The 22,680-nt window shown below is 38.1% G+C and overlaps 1 protein-coding gene across 1 annotated transcript in view; it reads left to right on the plus strand.

Moving 5' to 3' along the window:
* Positions 1 to 22,680, plus strand: part of LOC123250456 (alpha-2-macroglobulin-like) — an 89,369-nt gene that overhangs the window by 5,421 nt on the left and 61,268 nt on the right. Inside the window, exons 4-14 of the mRNA XM_044679526.1 lie at positions 3,938 to 4,097; positions 4,267 to 4,319; positions 5,594 to 5,614; positions 6,133 to 6,301; positions 10,773 to 10,857; positions 13,947 to 14,071; positions 16,390 to 16,503; positions 16,649 to 16,758; positions 18,337 to 18,504; positions 19,455 to 19,682; positions 19,838 to 19,901. Coding sequence (XP_044535461.1) covers positions 3,938 to 4,097; positions 4,267 to 4,319; positions 5,594 to 5,614; positions 6,133 to 6,301; positions 10,773 to 10,857; positions 13,947 to 14,071; positions 16,390 to 16,503; positions 16,649 to 16,758; positions 18,337 to 18,504; positions 19,455 to 19,682; positions 19,838 to 19,901 — 1,297 coding nt within the window. The remainder of the gene's footprint in view (positions 1 to 3,937; positions 4,098 to 4,266; positions 4,320 to 5,593; positions 5,615 to 6,132; positions 6,302 to 10,772; positions 10,858 to 13,946; positions 14,072 to 16,389; positions 16,504 to 16,648; positions 16,759 to 18,336; positions 18,505 to 19,454; positions 19,683 to 19,837; positions 19,902 to 22,680) is intronic.

Raw genomic sequence — 22,680 nt, forward strand, 5'->3', positions numbered from 1 at the left:
AGTGAGGAAGAAAGAGGGAGAGAGAGAAATGGAAAGGGGGAGAGGGGGGGGAAAGGGAGAGAGAGAGAGAGAAAGAAAAAAAGAGAGAGGGAGAACATGATAATAACATAGTGTATATACTATACTAGAGAGCTTGCTGAATTTGGAGTCAGAAGACTTGGGCTTGGGCTTGATTCCTGGTTATGATTTCTATGACCTTGGGAATTTCATTTAAACCTCCTGGGTTTGTTCCTTCACCTGAAAATGAAAGGGCAATAATGATTGATAAGGTCCTTTGTGGCTTTAATCCATGATTATATGTTGAAATGTATACATACACAAACAAACATCCACCTCTCTACAAAGTCCTTTTCCAACAATTCATCATGATAGGGAAGTGACTTTAAATTCTTGAAGGCTGTTTCAGCACAGCAAAACTTCTGAAAGGTTCTACTATGCTGCCAAGACTGTTCAGCAATAGAAGATGTGTTTTTCAAAGTCTAAGTACAAAGGCAGTTATCATGAGTTAACTAGTTCTACTGTAGGGTGGCTTATTTGGCTACTGTGCTCTAGTTGGCAAGCATTTATTTTATTTTTTTTTAAACTCTTACCTTCCCTCTTAGAATTAATACTGTGTATTGGTTCCAAGGCAGAAGAGTAGTAAGGGCTAGGCAATGGGGGTTAAGTGACTTGCCCAGGGTCACACAGCAAGGAATTGTCTGAGGTCAGATTTGAACCCAGAACCTCCCATCTCTGGATCTGATTCTCCATCTACTGAGCCACCTAGCTACCTTCTCAACAAGCATTTATTAAGTGCCTGCTATATGGCAGGCATTGTGCTAAGTATCAGGGAATACAACTGAAAAAATGCCTTCATTCTCAAGGATCTCAGAGTCTCAAAGGAGGCAATATTCAAACAATTATATACAAACAACAATATTAATGATAACTACCATCTATATAGAGTTTGTTATGTGCCAGACATTGCAATAAACACTTTATAAATATCTCATTTCATCTTCAAAGATGCATGTAGGGTAAACTGTGGATAATTGCAAAGAAAAGTCACCAGCATTAAAGAACAGACTTCTTTTGGAAGGAGGGATTTTTAGTTAAGACTTGAAGGAAGTCAGTAGGTGGAGATGAGGAGGGAGAGAATTCCAGGCATGGGGGGGGGGGATACAGAGTGAAAATAATAGGAGTCAGGAGATGGAATGTCTGCTTCAAGGAACAAAAAAGGGATCAGTGTTACCAGATCACCCTGTATGTGTATATTGTTTAGCGATTCCTCAAACTATAGGGCATTTACCTACATTGTACCCAGTTTCCTGGTTACTCCAGATATTTTGGTATATTTAAGATCTTACTTTCTATCTTTTAATTCCTTGGGGTATATATCTACCAATGAGATCTCTGGGTCAACATTAACATTTTAGTCACTTTTTAAGCATAATTTAAAAATACTTTCCAGAGTGATTGGATCAGTTCACAGTTCTTCTTTGGGACCAAGTTTTGTCACTATAATTCTGGTGTTTAGTTTGGAATGTATGTGAAAACTAGGAGGGGATCTGATTATGAAAGACTTTAAAAACCAAAAAGGATTTTCTATTTAATCCTGGAGGTAAAAGGGAGCCATTGGAGTTTATGGAATGGGAGGAGGGGTGACATGGTCAGACCTATCCTTTAGAAAGGTCAGTAGGAAAGCAGAGCGGAGGATGGGTTTGAAAGAGGAGAAAGTTGAGGCAGGGGGAACAACCAGCAGGCTATTGTAGCATTCCAAGCTCAAGGGGATGAGGGCCTGTGCCATGGTGGTGACAGCAGAAGAGGAAAGACCCCTAGTAACTAAGAAAACTACAAAATGGTCTGCAGGGGCAGTTTCCTTCCATTCCTTTAGTGGAGAATGATGAAAAGGGAGTTCAAGAGCACTAAGAATTTTAGTTTTTAGAATATCTGTTAATACTAATTTAACTATTACTCCTGATTCAGTGAGATCCTTGCCCAGTGACTAATGAATCCAAAGACTGAAGAACTGAAAACAAAAGAAAATTAAAAGAACTGAATCATATCTATTTTCACATTTTTGTTATAATCAAAATAGAAGATAAAATAGTTTCAGAGAAAAAGGATAGCTCACAGGTTTTCTTTGAAGGAACAAAGAAAGGAGCCAAGTTAGTTGTATCATGCACTCTATCATTTCATGGAACATTTACTCATCCCCCTTTGAGGTGCTCATAATAACCATAAGAAGAAAGTTCAAGTGGAAAGAACAAAACATTCCAAACTAAACATTGGAATTATAGTGACAAAGCTTGGTCCCAAAGAAGAACTGTGAACTGATCCAATCACTCCGGAAAGTATTTTTAAATTATGCTTAAAAAATGACTAAAATATTAATGTTGACCCAGAGATCTCAATGGTAGATATATACCCCAAGGAATTAAAAGATAGAAAGTAAGATCTCAAATATATCAAAATATTTGGAGTAACCAGGAAACTGGGTACAATGTAGGTAAATGCCCTATAATTTGAGGAATCGCTAAACAAATAGTGGTATATGAATGTAACAGAATATTCTGCACTATAAAAAAATGATGAATATAAAGAATATGGAGAAGTATGGGAACAAAGTCTAGTCTAACATAAATATGACTATAATATATACGTGTGTGTCTAACATACATATGTCCTCAATACATACACACATGTGTGTATATGTGTTTATATATGACAGTGATGGTGAACCTTTTAGAGACGGAGTGTCCAAACTGTAACCCTCATGCCGCATGTGAGCCCCCTGCCTTACCCCAAAAAAGGGAAGGAGGAAGCGCTCCCTTTGGACTGCTGGGCAGAGGGGCAGGTGATGGGAGGAATGTCCTCAGGCTCATGGAGAGAGGGAAGGAAACAGCCCCCTCCACATGTGTGCCATAGGTTCGCCAGTATGGATATATGATGTAGTTTCTGGATTGCAGGGATAGATATGATTTGGAATCCACTTTCCAACTTTGCAAAAAAGTAGAAGGGCCATCCCTATACTAGCAGCAGTCTAGCTGGGGGAGAGAAGACAGGTAGGACCTAAAAACTTTGAGGCAGGGCAATCTCTTCTATCTCTAAGAAGACTAGAATTACATCTTTCTTCAGCCCTTCAAATATCTCTAGTCTGGCAGGTATGATAGGTTCAGAATGAAAGCCATTTCCTTGATTCCTCTCAAAAAGAAAGGTATCCTTTATCTTAAATTGGCCAACTTGCTTCCTTTCCATCAAATGCTGGTCACACAAAAGATCATCATGAATAGCAAATATCAGTTAAACACATTTATCCAAACAAAACCACAAACAGAAATTGGAGAAGTTCTCTTGATTAGAATAGACCAAGGAATGAACAACAGTATGGGAGTTCTTGGACTGGAAGGTGACCCACCTTAGTTGAACCAAGGAGAGATGGAATGATCTCACTGAGGGGGTAGGTATGAGGATATAATCTCATAAGTCTGCATAGAAACAAGCTCTGAAAACCGAGGGCCCTGATGGGTGCCAACTTCTTTACCTGTGTAAGCAAATGCTCAAAGGGAGGAAAAACTAGGTATTTGTGGAAGACTAATAGTCCAGTTCGTGAATATAGCTAGGGTAGGCATATTGATAAAGTCAGTCAATAAATACTTATTAAGAGAGCAGAAAGATGGTGGGTAATAAAGGTAAGCACCATGTTTTGAAGCGTTGGCCAAGAATGTTGGACTTTATTTAGTAGATAATAGAGAAATAGATCAGAGAAATACAAGTAGCAAGACAGACACATGCAGAAGGAAGGCATATGATAAATTAAGTCTTAAGGAAAAAATACTCCATCTACTTTACCAACTTCCTTTAGTAAGACTGAGAGAGGAAGGAAGTTCATGTTGAGGGATGAGATCTCCAAAGTGAATAAGCATCATAAGTTATGAAAAATATTTGTATTTCCCAGATCCCAAGATTATCTTCATCTTCGGAGGTGGCATTCTTAACTGTTCAAGTGAGCAGTTCAATAGCAACAGTCAGTAAACGGAAGACAGTGCTGGTGAAGAACTCAAGGAGTTTGGTTTTTATGCAAACAGACAAACCTATCTACAAGCCAGGACAGCAAGGTATGAAGGCTGTGAGGGTCAAGGGCAACTTCAAAAAAGGGTGAGCCTCATCCCCATTATTTTCCTTCTGAAAATGGCAGTTTTCTTTTCCTCATGGTTGTCTAGATCACTGTCCTAGGTGACTAGAATAGAGATTCTGGGTCTCATGGGTGCTACTTCTTTGTTTCAGTTCAGTTTCGTATTGTTGCTGTGGATGAAAATTTTCACATCCAGAATGAGATGGTGAGTCGCCTTAACAACCGTGTAAAAACTGTCGTGGGATCCTAGAGGTGAGGGGCATGTCTCTGGGGAGCGTGAGAATCATAGCACCAGCTTCCAGTTCCATCTCAGGATAAGATTTCCAATATGAAGCATAATAAGTGGGAAGAAGAAAAGGAAATTCTTTTCCTTATTAAGCACTGACTATATAAATAATCCTTTAGTAACCTCCATGGGAAACCTAATGGAGGTATATAGGGGTAACAGTGATGGATGTGGAATCAAAAGATGAGAGATTAGGGCCATTAGCTCCATCACTCCCTACCTGCATGATTTGAAACCAGTCATTTCGTCTCCCGGTGCCTCAGTTTCCTCATTCATAAAATGAGAGTTGAAGTATATAAATACTAAAGACATATCTGGCTCTAAACCTATGATCCTGATGTGTGGTTAGCCCTTCTTAGAGTTATTTTCCTACAGTTATTATTTTTCTTTTCACCTTTCTTTTGTTCACATTTTCCTGTTATCTTCTCTGGAATCTGAGCAATTGGTTTGGCTTGCCAAGTTTCCTTCTTTCAAGAGTACCATCTGATATTTAGGGTAAGCTGCAAGACAAATACATCCTCTTGATGTGAGGCTGAACATTGGATGAGGCCAGAAGGGGTATTTCTTGTCCACTTCCCTCCTGCATGGGTGTTGTGAGTCATTCTTTAGACTCAGTGACAAACAGCTCTTCTAGAGCCCGTCTCCTGCTTTGTAAAAGGGCATCGCATTGTGGTGACCTTGACGAGAGGATTATAATCATTAACAATGTCAGAGAATCTCAATTTCTAAGGGAATGAAAATGCATATTTTGTGTAAATACATCATTATCATCATCACTACAGCTAACATTGTTAAATGGCACCTGCTATGTACTAGGCACTGTGAGAAATGCTTTACAAATATTATTTCAACTGACCCTCAAAACAACCCTGAACAGATAGGTGCTATTATTATCTACATTTTGCAGATGAAGAAACTGAGGCAAACAGAGTTAAATGACTTACCCAAGAGCTACCTCAGAGCTGAGGCTGGATTTTATCTCAGATTGTCCTGACTCCAGGTCCAGCACCGCTTAGTAGCCCCATAAGCATCTATATGTTTACATACACATAATAATAGTTCTGAGAAGCTTCTGTCTGTAATACGTTCTACTGCAGACATAACCATGTCCAGCTCTTTGTAGATTTGTCTGAATTTTCTGTCTTAAGAAGCAATTTTAAACTCATATGTTTTTCCATTTTTTTTCCTTCCAGTTTCCACTGGTGTACATCGAGGTGAGTAGAAGGAAGCATTTCAAATCTGGGGGAATCAGGAAATACAGGGAGTGTGTTCACAAGTAGGACCCTTCCTTGTCACCTCAGAGATAGGAGCTAGCAAGAGAAGCCTTCATCCCAAAGTTCTTGTAGACTCTAAACGATCACTCTGGTGCAAATATTAATAATATGGAAATAAGTCTTGATCAATGACACATCTAAAACCCAGTGGAATTGCTCGTTGGCTATAGGAGGGGGGGTGGGATGGGAGGGAAAGAACATGAATCATGGAACCATGGAAAAATATTCTAAATTAATTAATTAAATGAATAAACTTAATTTAAAAAAAAAAGAAAAAAAAGGGAAGCCTTCATCCCAAAGTTCTTCCTATTCTCAGAGCCTCAGTATGTTGTAGCTCATTGCTTCCTTTTCCTTCTTTGAAGAGAACAACGCTAAAGACCCTTCAGTCCTCTTTGAGTCATCCAGGGGTCCTCACATTTCTACTCTTTCTCCTATAGCTTTCTTGTTCCTTCTTATAGGACCCCCAAAAGAATCGTATCATGCAGTGGCAGAATCTCAAGTTAGAGAGAGGTCTCACGCAGCAGTCCTTCACCCTCTCATCAGAACCCATCTATGGCTCCTACAAAGTGGTGGTGGAGAAGAAATCAGGAAGAAAGATATCGCGCTTCTTTAAAGTGGATGAATATGGTATGGACCTCCGACTGGAAGGGAGAACATTGGGAACTTGTGCTTGGATTTTTTTTTTTTTTAAACCCTTACCTTCGGTCTGGAAATCAATACTATGTATTGGCTCCAAGGCAGAAGAGTGGTAAGGGTAGGCAATGGGGGTCAAGTGACTTGCCCAGGGTCACACAGCTGGGAAATGTCTGAGGCCAGATTTGTTGTGCTTGGATTTTAAGTCATTTAGATTCTCTCCATTTTTCATAGATTAGGGTGGGCTAGGAGACAAATCATCACTAGAGTCTGAGTTGATATTGTGTGAAAATGGTGATATTCCATAGCAAAACATTCATTCAAGACCTATTTATTAAGTACTAGCTAGGAGAAGTACATAAATAATTAATGCATGGTCCCTATTTTTTTTAACCCTTACTTTCCCTCTTAGAATCAATACTGTATATTGGTTCCAAGGCAGAAGAGTGGTAAGGGCTAGGCAATGGGGGTTAAGTGACTTGCCCAGGGTCACACAGCTAGGAAGTTTCTGAGGCCAGATTTGAACCTAGGACCTCCCATCTCTGGGCCTGGTTCTCAACCTACTGAGCCATCCAGCTGCCCCCTCATAGTCCCTATTTTGAAGGAGCTTACAAACCCATTTATGAATTAGCCCTCATCTACCTTTTCTGCTTCTGGTTTCTTTCCTCAGTTGAAAGCCATTAGAGAAAATTGCACAACTGTCCTGTCTGGATCTATGACAAATTTATGTCATCCAGTGTCAACTGAGCCTTCACTTCTGCCCTCTAGTCTTTTTATTCTTCCTTACTCTGCTCTCAGTGATACTCCCCCAGCAGCTGTTTTCAGCCTTCTCTTCTTTCCTCAAACCTCCTTCCCTTCCTTCTCATAGAGGACCTCACATCTCTCTGAAAAAATTGGAGCCATTAAGTTCAAGCTTCCCTTCCTCCTCAATTTCACATTTCAAACCAACTCAGTACATTAGCTCCATGCATTCTCTTCTTTTGTACCATTTTTAGAGGATGAGTTGATACTTCTTTAAAAAAATTTATTTATTTTAATCCTTACTTTCCATCTTAGAATCAAGACTGTGTATTGATTCCACAGCAGAAGAGTGGTCAAGGGTGAGGTAATTGGGGTTAAGTGACAGCTCTATGAATTCTCTTCTTTTGCTACAGTATTGGAGAAAAATATACTTCTTCTTTTAAAATTATTTATTTATTTAAACCCTTATCTTCTTTCTTAGAATCAATACTGTATATTGGTTCTAAGGCAGAAGAGTGATAAGAGCTAGGTAATGGGGGCTAAGTGACTTGTCCAGGATCACACAGCTAGGTGAGGCCAGATTTTGAACCCAGGACCTTCCTGTCTCCAGGCCTGGCTCTCAAGCCACTGAACCAACTAGCTACCCAGGCTTAATATTTTAACAACTCTTCTACTTATGCCCTCAATGCCATCTTGTCTTATCTCCTCCATGAACTTGACCCTTTGATTGCTACCTTTCTTTTCATCATTTTCAGTCTCTGTTGGCTCTTTCCTTCTACTGTCTTCAAAAAAGCATGGATCTGCTTCATCCTTAAAAAACTTTCACCTTACAGATCCTGTTAAGCTTTCCTCTTGTTCCTCTTTTCCTTTCTAGCTCTTCCATGGCCAAACTCCTAGAAGAAGCTTCCTGCACCCATTCCCCCACCCCATTCCCCCATTCTCATCTTTCAATCTTTACTTCTCAATTCCTTGTAATCCAGCTTCTATCCCCACCTCCCAACTATATTTTTTATATGGTCAGTAATAGTCTCTTTTTTTTTAAATTTTTTTAATTTTTTTTTTATTTTAAACCCTTAACTTCTGTGTATTGACTTATAGGTGGAAGATTGGCAAGGGTAGGCAATGGGGGTCAAGTGACTTGCCCAGGGTCACACAGCTGGGAAGTGTCTGAGGCCGGATTTGAACCTAGGACCTTCTGTCTCCAGGCCCGGCTCTCAATCCACTGAGCTACCCAGCTGCCCCAGTAATAGTCTCTTAAACACAATGATCTTTTCTTGATACTCCTCTTTCTTGGCCTTTGCACTGCATTTGACTCAGTTAACCCTTCTCCATGAATTTTCATAAAACTATGGTTTTCGCCATTTTTTGGTTTGCTTTCTACCTTTCTGACCACTCCTTCTTAGATTCCATGGATGGATCCATTTTTCACCCTCTGACTATGGGTATGCCCTAAGACTCTTACCTCTTTTTATCCTTCTCTGTACATTTTCTTTTAGCTCCTATTGGTTCCGCCATCATCTCTATGCAGATGACTCTCATATCCATCTATCTAGCCCTTTTTGGTCCCTGAGTTCTAGACCTACACACCCATTGCCAACTGAGTATTTCCAAACGGACTTCCCTTCAACATCTCAAAGAGAATATATCCAAAAGAGAACTTGTTGTCTCTCCTTTCCTGCCACAAGTCTACCTTTCTTCCCAAATTCCTTATTTTGGTCAAGATGCTCTTTTAGCCATCCAGTTTCACAACCTAGAAGTGATACTCAACTTTTCATTCTCATTTGTATCTCCCATCCAATCAATTGTCAACTCTTACCCTTTTTACTTGTTCAACACGAATCTTTCCTTTGTTCTCTATTAAAACCACAAGCACTCCAATCTAAGCTCTTATCGCTTCTTGTCTACTCTATTGTAATACTTTATAACTGTTCTCTTTGATCCAGTCTGTTCTCTTTCCAAAGCACAGGTATGATCATATTACTCCCTTACCCAAGAATCCCAAACGAATTTACATTGTTCTTGGGACAAAAGCAAATTGCTCTGCTTGGAATTTGAATTTAATCTGGTTCTAGCCTATTTTTTTCTGGCTGATTACATAATTCTACTCTTTGTTCACTTTATATTTCAGCCAAATTGGCTAATTTACCATTCTCTATATACGACATCACATCTCCCATCTCAATGCCTTTGCACACATGTCCCCCATGCCTGGAATGTTCTGCCTCTTCACTTTTGCATTTGGAACCTTTAACTCTCTTCAAGGTTCGGCTTAAATGTCAACTCCCTCAAGAGGTGTCTTCTGATTCCCCTGGTTATAAGTGCCTCCCATCTAAAACCACTTTCCACTTATTTTGTAGATATCTTTACTTATTTATAAAAAAGTAATATCTATCCATTGAAGCAAAGTTTCTTGAGGGTAGACTATATCATTTTTGGTATTTGTATCCTTAAAGCTTAGCAAGATATATGGCACATAGTAGGTGCTTTTAAAATGTTTTTTGATAAACTTATTGATGGAAACATATGAGAAAGAAAATTTCCACTAGTTGGAGGGATTATATCCTCACTTTCTAGCTACATGACCATGGGCAAGTCACTTTACCCTGTTTGCCTCAGTTTCCTCATCTGGAAAATGAATTGGAAAAGGAAATGGCAAACTGCTCTAGTATCTCTGTCAGGAAAACTCCAAATGGGGTCATGAAGAGTTGGATCTAATCGAAATGACTGAACAACAACATTCTATCACAATCACATACCACAGCTTGTTCAGTCATTTCCCAACTGATGGACATCAGTAAATGTCTTCATGAAAGAAGTGTCATTTGAGCTAGTCCTTGAGGGACAAGTTGGATTTCAACAGACAGGGAATGGGGTGAAGAAGAAGAATGTAATCCAGCTGTTAAAGTCATTCAGAAAGTTGGGAAGTTATCTGGAGGTCAGTTGAAGACCGGAGCAAGGATAAATCACATCATCTTCAAAGGAGGCTGATGAGTGTAGGCTTCATTTAGAAGGCAATAAGGGATGGTCAGCTAGATGGCACAGTGGATAGGGAGGTAGGCTTGGAGTTAGGAGGACCTGGGTTCAAATCTGACTTCATACACTTTCAGCTGTGTGATGCTGGACAAGTCACTTAACCCTGCTTGCCTAGCCTTTCTTCCTAGAATTGTTACTAAAATAGAAAGGATTTTAGCAGGAGGGGAAATGGCAACGGGAGAATAAGCAGTTTGGAGGAAGAACACAATCAGATCTGTGGAGCAGTTTGAAAAACAGATTAGGAACGGCAGATACTGGAGAATAAAGAGAAAATTAAGAGGATTGGTTATGCATGGTTACTAAGAGTAGTATACACCTGTTCTAGGGTGGGGAGAATGGAAATGCAAAGAAGGAGGCAGTTAATAAACAGGATTGATTGACTGGAAGAAGAATCAAAGTGAATGAAGTGGGCTTTAGTTACAAGTGACTCTGAACATACAAATTCTCCTGTCAGTAAAATTACTTCATTTCCTGCTAGAGCTGTGAGGATCTGGTCAGGACATTTCATTAGTTAGATTTCTGATAGCCCAAGTTGACATCTGTGAATTAATTAGATACTTGAGGACATCCAGTTGCCTTTTGAAGATGATTAAGATGTTCCCGAAGGCACTCCTGCAGAGTTCAAACAAAAATGACAACTGGTTTGTAAAGCATTTGTTAGATTGTCCTGTTTTCCATATTTTCTCAACAGTATTGCCCAAATTTGAGGTGCAGGTCAAGATGCCAAATAAAATCATGATCTCGGATGAAGAGTTTACGGTGTCAGTCTGTGGAAAGTGAGTAGATTATTTTTCCTTCTCTAGTTTGAACCTTAGCAAAAGGAAACTCTCTCTAATAGAATGGAAGTTAGTTCATGGTTTCTCTTAATACAATTTGCTAATGGATCCAAGTCTTTTCCACTCCCATAGACCTTTTTCATACCATTTTCCCATCTTAGTGCCATACTAGAAGTTGAATACCTTCTACTACAAAGCTGAGAAATGATCTTAAAAATTTTTTTTTCCAATTACATGTAAAACATTTTTTAACATTAAAAAATTTTGAGTTCCAAATTTTCTCCCTTCCTCCTTCTATTTCCCTCTCATTTGAAGGTAAACAATTTGATATAGGTAATACATGTGTAGTTATACAAAACATGTGTCTATATTAGTCATGTGGTAAAAGAAAACATAGATCTCCCCCAACCCAAATAAATAAAAGTAAAAAAGGGTATACTTCGATCTGCATTCAGACTCCATCAGCTCTCCCTCTGGAAGTAGGTAGCAATTTTCATCATAGGTTGGCCCTTCAGAATTGTCTTGGATCTTTGTATTGCCGAGAATAGCTAAGTCATTGACGGTTGAGCATTGTACAGTATTGCTGTTATTGTAAACTGTGAACACTGTGTACAGCGTTCTCCTGCTTCTCATTTCACTTTGCATCAGTCCATATAAGTATTTCCAGGTTTTTCTTTACTTTTTCTTTTTAGCTTTTTTATTTATTCAAAGATATTTTGTTTTCCCAATTAGAGATAATAACAATTTTCAACATATATTTTCTGAAATTATAAGATCCCTCTCTTCTGACCCCTCCTTGGAGATGGTAATCAATTTAATCTGAGTTATACATATATTAACATGCAAAACATATTTCCATATTGGTCATTGTTGTGAGAGAATACTCATATAAAACCCAGACTCCAAAATAAAACTGTAAATAAACTTGATAAGAGCTGGTTCTCTTTGGAGACTTACCAGGGGAGAAGGGAGAAAGAAGAAAGAGAAATCCTGAGTGATTGAGAAGTTAACAGGGTCGAGGGGGCCGTGAATGGGATCATGGATTCCGTTTTATTGAGCATATAGGTCCAATATTTGTACACTCTATGATCAAAGGGAAATGATATATCAAGGGCATACATCCTTGGTGCCAATTAGAATATACAGATTTCACCTGCATTGATACTTCATCAATAGTAATCGTCAAAGTCCTCTTTGGTCTGTCATCGCTGGCATATGGATTTCTTTAGAAGTACAAAAGCACTAAGGTACAGCTGATATGCATGAAGGCCACTTGTCCCAGAGACAGAACTCAAGGTTTGTGATAGTAAGTTAACTGGTCAGGATGTTCTGAGCCCATTAAGAAAGCCAGGTGTTCTTTAGACAGTGATTTGTAGACCTGCAAGGTCAGACTGGCCCTTGCCAGAGTCTTGAGGCAGATCTGCAAATGTGTCTTTTCTGGCTGCTTTTGCTTCAATGGGTCCAGAATGTCCTTATGGATTTGTCATAAACTAATGTGAAAGATAGCGTGCTTTGATCTGCATCTGACTCCTAGAGTTCTTTCTCTCTGGAGGTGGATAGCTTTCTTTGTCAAAAGTCCTCCAGAATTGTCCTGGATCATTGTATTGCTGTTAGTAGCTAAACCTATCACATTTGTTCATTCTACAATATTGCTATTACCATGTACAATATTCTCCCAGCTCTACTTATTTTTCTCTGAATCGGTTCATTTGATCTTTCCAGCTTTTTCTGAAATCATCTCACTTATCATTTCTTATAGACCAGTAGCATTCCATCACCAGCACATACTACAATTTTTTCAGCCATTCCCCAATTTATGGACATCTCCTCAATTTCTAGTTTTTTTGCCACCACAAAAAGAGCTGCTATAAATATTATTGTATGAGTAGAGCCTTTCCCCTTTTTTATGATCTCTTTTGTATACAGTCCCAGTAGTTTTCCAGGTTTTTCTGAAAGCATTCTATTTGTCATTTCTTATAGCACAATAGTATTCTCTCACAGGGCAGCTATAGATGTTTCAGTGAATAGAGCACTTGGCTTTGAGTCAGGAAGCCTCATCTTCTTGAATTCAAATTTAACCTTAGATACTTACTGGCTGTGTAACCCTAGACAAATCATTTAACCCTGCTTGCCTCAGTTTCCTCATCTATAAAAAGAATTGGAGAAGGAAATGGCAAGTCGTTCCAGTAGCACTGCCAAGAAAACCCTAAATGGGGTCACAAAGTGTTGAATACAACTGAAACACAACATTCCATCACAATTGTAAATCACAACCTGTTCAGCCATTTCCCAATTAATGGGCATCCTTGAGGGGGTGATCTTGACAGTGATAACCACAAGAAATTGTTTCTTTTGAAGTCCCAGGTAGGTCACAACAAGTACTCTTAGTTCTGTCTTGATAACGGTCAAGGAATTCTCTGACCAGTTTAACTGATGACTTGCTATAGACATGATGATCTTTGAAGAGAGAAGCCAGAGAGAAATCTGTATGATGGGATTATGATCCTATGATTAAGTATTGGGGAGACATTAATTGAAACAGACTTGGGGAGAGTTAATGAACCAAAAATAGAATGTCTATCACTAAAAGCAAACCAAAGAAAAAATAGGAAAGAATCCAAAGAAAGCAAAGATGGATGGACAACAAAAAGACTGGGTTTCAGAAGGTCCAATGGAATATATTTCTTTACTTAAAAAAAGAAGTAATTCATTAAGAATTTACCTTCTGACAAGAGCAAAACAAATTAGTATTTAGTTCTAATTAAAATATTTAAAATAATCTCCAATATAGTTTTCTAATAACAACTTATTAACTATATCCTCTTCCATTGTCTTTGTCCATTTACCTCTATATTTGTGTAGAATTCTTTCTTATTCTAGAGATCAAAGATTTGATCAGATGGGTTTACTTGATTAAACCCAAATTCTATTTAGTAGGAAACCTAAAGATTAAAAGATTTCCAGAGAACCTGAGTAAGCTTGCTCTGGCTGGCTAGGGATAGAAAGAAGAGATAGACAAAAATGGGTCTAGGAAACCTCTGTTTCTATTACTAATAAATTTGTTTTCTGTGTTTTCTTTCCGGTTACAGATACACTTATGGGGAGCCTGTTTCAGGTCTGGCAACTGTGAATGTTTGCAGGAAGTTCACGCAGAATTATGGCTGCTATGGCAAAGAATCAGAGAGTATCTGCGAAGAATTCAGCAAGCAGGTAAGTGGAAGATGTTGTTTTTATTAGGAAACTAATAGGTATTGATTTAATAAGATAATAACACAATAGATCTAAATCTATTGTGTTATTATCTTATATATAATATTATTATCTAATATATATCTTATATATATTAGATAATAATATAATATATTTATAATATATGTAATATATATAATACATATAAATAAGATAATAATATAATAGATTTATAATTATATATAATATTATAGATAATCTATTATATTATTATTATAAGATATATAAGATATTATATCTTATATCTTATATAACACACCACGATGTAATATTATCATATATTATTATAATTTTAATTATAATATAATGATTATCTATAATATTATATAATATATAGTATATAAGATATAAGATAGTATAATAGATTTAGATATATATAAATCTATATGTACTAAATCTATTATACTATTATCTTATTATATTACATATATCTATATATCTATATCTATATACTTATATATCTATATATCTAATATATATCTATATATTAGATCTATATAAAGGATTCAGACTCTAACCATGAAGGCCACCTAGTCTAAACATGTCATTTTATAAGTGAGGAAACAGATTCAAAGGAATTATTTGATTTGCCCAGCTAGTCACATAGTGACTGAAGTAGGTTTTGAACTCAGCTTCTCTTGATTCCAAGTTCAACATTCTAGCCACTCTGTACCACCCAGCTTCCTTCCCGGGTGTTGTGTGGCATACTTGGGATACAAAGACAAAAAGAAAAGTTTATGCCTTTGAGGAAATCGAGAGGATTAGGACAACAAGTGGTTTATTGTGGGAATTGAGTAAACCACACTGACTCTATCTTGTGACTCAATTCTGGAGCTAGTTCAGTTCCTTTCTTTTCATTTATGGGCCTAGTCCAACTTCTGTCTTGTGAGACAAGTTATTCAATTGTGGGAACTGGGAGAAAATCTTATTGCATTGTTTGAACCTAGCCCTGCGTGGCTGGAAAGTTGGACCATTCCTACCTGCTGTCCTTAACTAAGGATCTAGGTTAAGCTGACCAGAAACTGCTCATATCCAAAGACTGATGAAAGGAGTTTTCTCACCATTGTACATCTCAAGCAAACCCGTGTGTCTTATCTAAAAACTTGCTCCATACTGATCCAAATGGTTATTATTTCCATATTTCTTTAATTGTGTACAGACCCTTGAGAGGAGTGGGACACTGCTTTTTCTGAATTCAGAGAATTGTACTCTCCCAAGTCGGAAGGCACCTTGGAAAATCCCCAATATTTCCTCCAATTAGAAATCAGATGACCGATATTCTCAATATTTCCTTTTAATTAATCAGTCTTATTTCATTAATTGTTTTAAAAGTCTGCCTTCCCCTATATTTGGTGTCCGGTCCTAAGCTGTGGAAGGCTCTTGATCTCTATTTGTTGGGCAGTTGTCATGCATTGTTTAATAAATTAAAATGCTCAGGAGATAGAACTTTTGTTTCCTTAGTCATTTCATCTTTCACCTGCCCACGCTTTCAAGTCTACTGAGGGGATCCAAGTGCTTAATGAATGTCGATTAATTGATGGGATGCAATATGTGAACAAATAAGTAAATAAAAGGTAGTCTGGGAAGGAAGAGACAATAACAGGATATGTGTGCATGTGTTCGGGGAGGAAGACAGGACTCATAAATCTTCAGAGAAGGAGAACTTCTGGAGAAGATAATAGCTGAACTGAACTTTGAAAGAAAAATAAAGATTCTGAGAAATAGTGAGGAGGCAACATTCCAGGTCTGGGGAAGAGCTAGTGTAAATGCATGGAGGCAAGAGAGAATTTGGGCAACAACTTGCAGCCCAGTTGGGGTAGAACTCAGAATGCTTGCAGAAGGTTTTAATTTCTGAACTGAGGAGTTTGTATTTTGTGTTAGAGACTGTATGGAGCTGCTGAAGACTTGAGCAGGGCCTCAGACAAGCATTTTGGCAGCTTGGAAGGAAATGGATTGGAGAAGAGAGAGAGTGAAATTAAGGAGACCCGTTAGTGGGCTATTCCAGTAGCCCATCTAAAAAAAGGCAGAAAGAGTATTATGAAAAATTCAATTGGCCTTGGCAGTAGTGAACTCCCTGTCCTAGGAAGAGGACAGTTTGAGCAGTCAGGCTAACCCAAAGTTTCTACTCAAGTTCATTTCTATGATATATTACAGACCCTCTTAATTGGCTATATCTGCTGATTTCTTCTACCAAAGACAAAATCCTGGCTTAAAATTTGACTTAGTCTGACGCAATGTGACATTTCGCAATCCTTATCTTTTCTTTTCTTTACTCTCAGCTAGATGGTTTAGGTTGCATGTCCCAAATATTAAAAACCAAGATTTTCCAATTGAAGAGAGATGAGTTGTTCCAGATGAGCCTTCAAGCAACTGCCAAGATCACAGAGGATGGGACAGGTTCGTATGTCATACGAATGTGGGATATAATAAGTGATGACGATAAGGCGGCACAGTGAAATTGGAGATGTATGGACATAATGTCCAGATTTCAAGAAAAAATTCTCTTCCAAGAGAGATCACATTTTGCTTCCTTTCCTTTTAGACGTGGAATTGACTGGAACTGGATCCAGTGAAATCACGGAGGTCCTGAGCAAAGTCTCATTTGTAAATGTGGATTCACATTACAGACACGGACTCCCTTTCTTTGGGCAGGTAGAGTATCTTCAGCACATCAGATGTTAGATTTTGTAGGAACACCTAATAAATACGGAATATCTACAGCTTATGAGATTACTTGGTTAATCATAATGGTGATCATATTTCAAAGTCATTAGGCTGAGATTCCGGATTTGTACTGCAGCTGTTCTATTAATTAATTACATGACTTTGGGTAAGTCTCTTCATAATCTCTTTGGATCTCGGTTTCCTCTTCTGAAAATTAAGAGATTGGGCTATGAGATTTCTCAAATCCCTTACAACTTTAACATTGCAATTTTTTTTATCAAAACCACAAGAAATGTTCTCTTGATTCCTTTCCTTTATAATTCTTACATATGAAATCTTTTTTATTTTTATTATATTTAAAAAACCTTGCCTTCTGTCTTATAATTGATGCTAAATATGAGTTCTGAGTCAGAAGAGTGGTAAGGGATAGGCAATGGGGGTTAAATGACTTTTCCAGGACCATAGAGCCAGGAAATGTCAGAGGTCAAATTTGAACTCAGGACTTCTCATCTCCAGTCCTGGCTCTCTATCCATTGAGCCACCTAGTTGCCCCCTTACCTATGAAATTTTAGCAAAAATTTCAGAGTATTAATAACATCATAGCCTTTTCTCTTCATTTTGCTGCTAGCCCAGCTGCTTTTGACAGCAGCAAGAGAGATTTGGTGCAAAGTTCCTTCCTTCCAGTTCTGATACTTCCTATATAATCTTTCTCCACACACTCCAGTAAAAGTCACAGACTTCCCGTCTAACTCTGACTTGCCATGGAGATCATAAAGTAGAAGTGGTTTTAGCTTGGGGTAATGGTGAATGTTATATTAGTCTGAACCGAGTGATTTTCACGAGTACATTTTTTGCATTGCTCTTTTGAACAAAAGCATTTTTTTTTTAAATTTTAAACCCTTAACTTCTGTGTATTGATTTATAGGTGGAAGATTGGTAAGGGTAGGCAATGGGGGTCAAGTGACTTGCCCAGGGTCACACAGCTGGGAAGTGTCTGAGGCCAGATTTGAACCTAGGACCTCCTGTCTCTAGGCCTGGCTCTCAATCCACTGAGCTACCCAGCTGCCCCGAACAAAAGCATTTTTAAGGGGATGAAAAGTAAAAAAAGGCAGTGTCTTTGAATAATGCCATCTCTTAATTATTATCAGAACTGGTAAAACTCAGCCAAAGACTTCTATAATGATTTGTATAACCTGGTTTAGGACTGGAGTAATTTTGTTTCCAGATACATTAAGTGAAAATCACTTAATATGCTTTATTTCCCCAATATTTTGCTGGCTAGGCTAGACAATTTTCTCTATAGATTCTAGTTAGGATGAAGGGATTAATTCTGAATCAGTGTTTCTGAGTAGATCCAGGGCATTTGACCTTGGCAGGAAAGCAAGGATGAGGTGTGTTTGTCCTGGGCATAGGACTAACTTTATTCCTAAAAGAGGACTAAGTTTATTCCTCAGGTGCACCCGGTAGATGGGAAAGATGCTCCCATCCCAAACGAATGTGTCTGTATCACTATAATGGTACCCAGTGGTCGCTATGCATAAGACTAATCCCAAATTTATTCCTTAGGTGCTCCTAGTGGATGGGAAAGATGCTCCCATCCCAAATGAGCTTGTTTATATCATTATAATGGAATCTAACAGTCACAATGTCAAAAACTATACCACTAATGCCCAAGGCCTGGTACAATTCTCTTTTGAAACGGACAACTACACTTCTCCCTCCATCAGACTCTCAGTAAGTAAGAAAGACCTACCCCTCTATCCAGAAATGAAGTTATTCTAATGTCTCTTCTAGAAGGGGAAAGTATAGATAGGTTGGACTAATGGGATTTGGAGTCCCCTCTTCGCCCCTACCTCCACCCCTAGCCCATCATCTCCTGGGGCAAGGAAATGACACATTGTTTGGAATTGAAGAGAGACTAACTCGAGCATGTGGCTTTCCCCAGAAAAGCTGCAGAAGCCATGAAAAGCTGAGCTGGGGTTGGTGGCTGGGGTAGCCTCTCTATTTTTGAGTAATCTCTCTTCCTCTTTTTCACAGGTTCTCTTTTTTTATATTATCCTAGCCTCAAGCAATATTATATATTCTTGTCTCAGAAGAAGCCTCCAATCCCATAAATCTATGCAGATCCAGACTCTTATTCTCCTGCCCTAGAGCTGCCATTATGTTAGCAATCACAGGGTCACCAAAATATGAAGGATGGTAGGAAGCCTAGCATCTAGAATGGCAAACATTAGTTTATACTAATTTAATTAGTTATACTAGTTTATTTTCTACCTGTTAATGGACCTTTCATGAGGAACAAGAATACTTTGTGGGAGACAGAACTGGATGGACAAACCCTCTAAGCTTAAAAGGAGGCATCCTCTTGTTAAGGATTTAGTATTCAAAATTATAATGTCAACGATCACCTTGTTGAGAGTTAATTAATGTTCCTTTGGTTAAGCCCTGCAAAGTAGACTAGAGTCATGAGCAAATGAAGACACCCTAGCTAGTGGCTCCTTTAGAGTTAAGCAGCCCTATGCTATAGGGTGCTTTAGGATTAGGGGACTGTTCTCAAATTTTGGTTTAGGGACAGATCTCTAGTTACACCACAACTGGACAAGAGAGTAATCCCATTCAGTTGGTTGCTTTGGCTCTTAGTCACAGATAATCCAATACTGCCCCTTTGCCTTCTGTTTTCTTAGGTCAAACACAAAGATGACATGGAATGCTATGGATACATGTGGAAAAGAGCCCAATACAGGATGGCACAGCATACCCTGAAGCATGTTTTCTCCTTAAGTAAGAGCTACATCTACATTGAACCTATATTTGACACCTTGACCTGTGGACAAAACCAGAATATTCAGGTTCACTACATACTGAACCCAAAGACCTTGGAGGAACTAAAGGAGGTCACCTTCTATTATCTGGTGAGAATGGAAGCCAGAATGGACTGTTCCATTTCCCTTCATGTCCTTTTTACTCCTTTCTTTGACAGCTGGACCTCAACAACAAATATGGCAGATGAGAGCCAGATTGAAAATAAGATAGGTGGTAATCAGAAAAAATGTTTTTCTTTCTCCAGGTCATGGCCAAGGGATTTATTGTTCAATCAGGGAACCATGTGCTGCCTGTAACACCCAGCAATGGTGAGTGCTCCCAGTCTGGTCTCTTCCAATCTCTCTGTAACCCGAGCAGCCTTAGGGACATACATTTTCACACCTAGAGAGAAGGCTCCCACCTTTCCAAATAGTGGAACTGCAGAGAGAAAAAAAGCCACCTGTTCCTCAATGCCCCATATCGTCATGTTTTCCTTCTTTTCTCTGATTTATTTTTTTTTGACTAGATATTTTCCTGCAATGACAAATAACCAGATTCTTCACCTCATTTTAAAATGAGGGTTTTCTGGCAGTGATGACAATTTTTACTGAGAGGAAGGAATAAAGTATATGCTTTAGCAGTCAGAAAATTGGGCTCTCCTTAGGAATATACCCAGAACATGATTAAAAGTATTGATTAAACAATATGGAAATAGATCTTGATCAATGACACATGTAAAACCCAGTGGAATTGTGCATTGGCTATGGGAGGGGAAGTGGGAGGAGGGGAGAGAAAGAACATTAATCACATAACCATGGAAAATTTTCCTTAATCAATTAAATAAAATGTAAAAACAATTTAAATAAAACTATTAATTATTCAATCTGAACTAAATAAACATGGCTTAGTGGATTGAATGCCAGGCCCAGAGGTGGGGAGATAAGATGGAAGGTAAGGGTTTAAAAAAGAAAGAAAAAAAAAAAGAACTTACATGACCAGCCAAGCATGAAGGTCTTTATCATTTGAAATGCTCATGTATTTCCCTTCACTCCTACTTCTTTAGAGATAAAGAATAATGACAAAATAAAATTCTAAAACTCATAAATACTTGAAGTGACAACAACCAACAATTGAATAACCATAGTTTTCTTTTTCTTTTTTTTAAAACTTTACCTTCTTTCTTACAATCTATACTAAGTATTGGTCCCAAGGCAGAAGAACAGTAAGGGCTAGGCAATGGGGATTAAGTGACTTGTCCAGCTAGGAAATATCCAAGTTCAGATTTGAACCCAAGGCTTACTGTTTCCAGGCCTGACTCTGTTCACTGAGCCACCTAGCTGTGAAAACCATAGTTTTCAATATTTATGATTTTTGATAAAAAAAACAAAGTTATTTCTTGTTTCTCTTTCATGTAGTTTAAAACTATAAAATTATATAAAACTATAGTTAAAAACTATAAAAAATACTTCTAGTTTAAAAAGTTTTGGTTTATTCCAGGCTTAAAGCTTTAGGCTATGTAGGGGGAAGGCTAGAATTAGAACACAGTTCTGAATATCAACTGTTTTCATTGCTGATCTTATAAATGCTTTATTGGCCCATTCCATTTTTGTTATTCTTTCAGACTTTTAATGTAGTATTACTTGCCTGACTCGTGACCCCACAACATGTGTTATCATTACTAAATGTCAATAACAATTAGGTTCTGATGGATAGGATTTTAAATCACTAATAATATTCCCTAAGGAGGACGATCTAACCCATAAACCAAGAACTATACTCAAGAAGACAAGATAAAGAAATAACAAATCCCTTTCACTGGTCTCTAAAGGATATGGCCTTCATGGTCCCTGATGTTCAGCGACAAGAACCTTTGCCAGGACCCATGAGGTGCCCAGATCACGCATGTTAATCATTACTTTTGGACTCTCTTAAGCATTGTTCCTTGGAAATCTCTCTCTTTGACTAGGCAGTATTGTATATTTATAGAGAGCTGACCTTGGAACCAGGAGAATTTAAGTTTTTCTCTGGCCTTTGACAGGCTGGATGAGCCTAAGCCAGGCACAACCTCTTAGTGCCCTAGTTGGTTCTCTAAGGCTAAGAAGAATTTTACAGGTAAATTTGCATTAGGCTATCTGCATTGGTAAAGGGGAAACCTCACCGGGGGGAATTCTCTTTACCTATAGAATCACAGGTTTTGTCCAACTCCTTATCAGAAAAAAATAAACCCCATTCCTCCTCTCAAACTAGAATATCTGGTTGCTTTCTTCATGGTCCTGGAAAATACTTGCTTTAAAATTCATTCCAACTAGAAAGCAAGAGCATGGTTAGAAGTAGTCCAATGTAGTAGAAAGAGCATTCATCTTAGATGCAGAAATCCTGGTTTTAAGTCTCAACTCCAACTCACTTTTGTGGCTCTAGGAAAGTTTCTTAAGCCCTGTGAAACTCAGCATCCTCATATTTTATAATGGAGATAATAATTCCTGCACTAGGTCCCTCTAAGAATTGATGTGAAGAAAGTTCTTGGCAAATTTCGAAGTTCTACATCAATCTGAGTTCTTATTAGTAAAGGAGCAGGGCTTCAGAAGCAAAGTAATTTGTTGATGTTTTGCTGAATGCCCATGATAGGAGGGCATACAAGAAGAAAGGGGAGAGATGGGTAGCTAGGTGGTTCAATGAATAGAGACAGTCCTGGAGACTAGAACTCCTGGGTTCAAATCTGGCCTCAAATACTTCTAGCTATGTGTCCCTGGGCAAGTCAGTTAACCCTAATTGTCTAGTCTTCTAGTCCTTATTGTTCTTCTGCCTTAGAACCAATATCTAGTATTGATCCTAAAACAAAAGGTAAGAGTTTCTTAAATGAAGAAGAAAGGAGAGAAACACTCTTAGACTGGCTTCATTTTTATGTGATTTCCAATTCTTATATACCATCTCCATGCCTCATGTGGTTATTCTAAGTACCTGAAGTGTGTAAAGATTAAATTTAGAGGTTGGACTTAAATTATGTGAAATAACGTGGTCTTCGGAGTTATTATATCTCAAGTCAGAAGTTTATTTACAAAATAGAGTGGAAACAATAAAGTAGAGAAATGTGAGAGAGGTTAGAGAAAA

This window comes from Gracilinanus agilis, chromosome 5 (assembly GCF_016433145.1).
Source record: "Gracilinanus agilis isolate LMUSP501 chromosome 5, AgileGrace, whole genome shotgun sequence".
Taxonomy (NCBI): Eukaryota; Metazoa; Chordata; class Mammalia; order Didelphimorphia; family Didelphidae; genus Gracilinanus; species Gracilinanus agilis.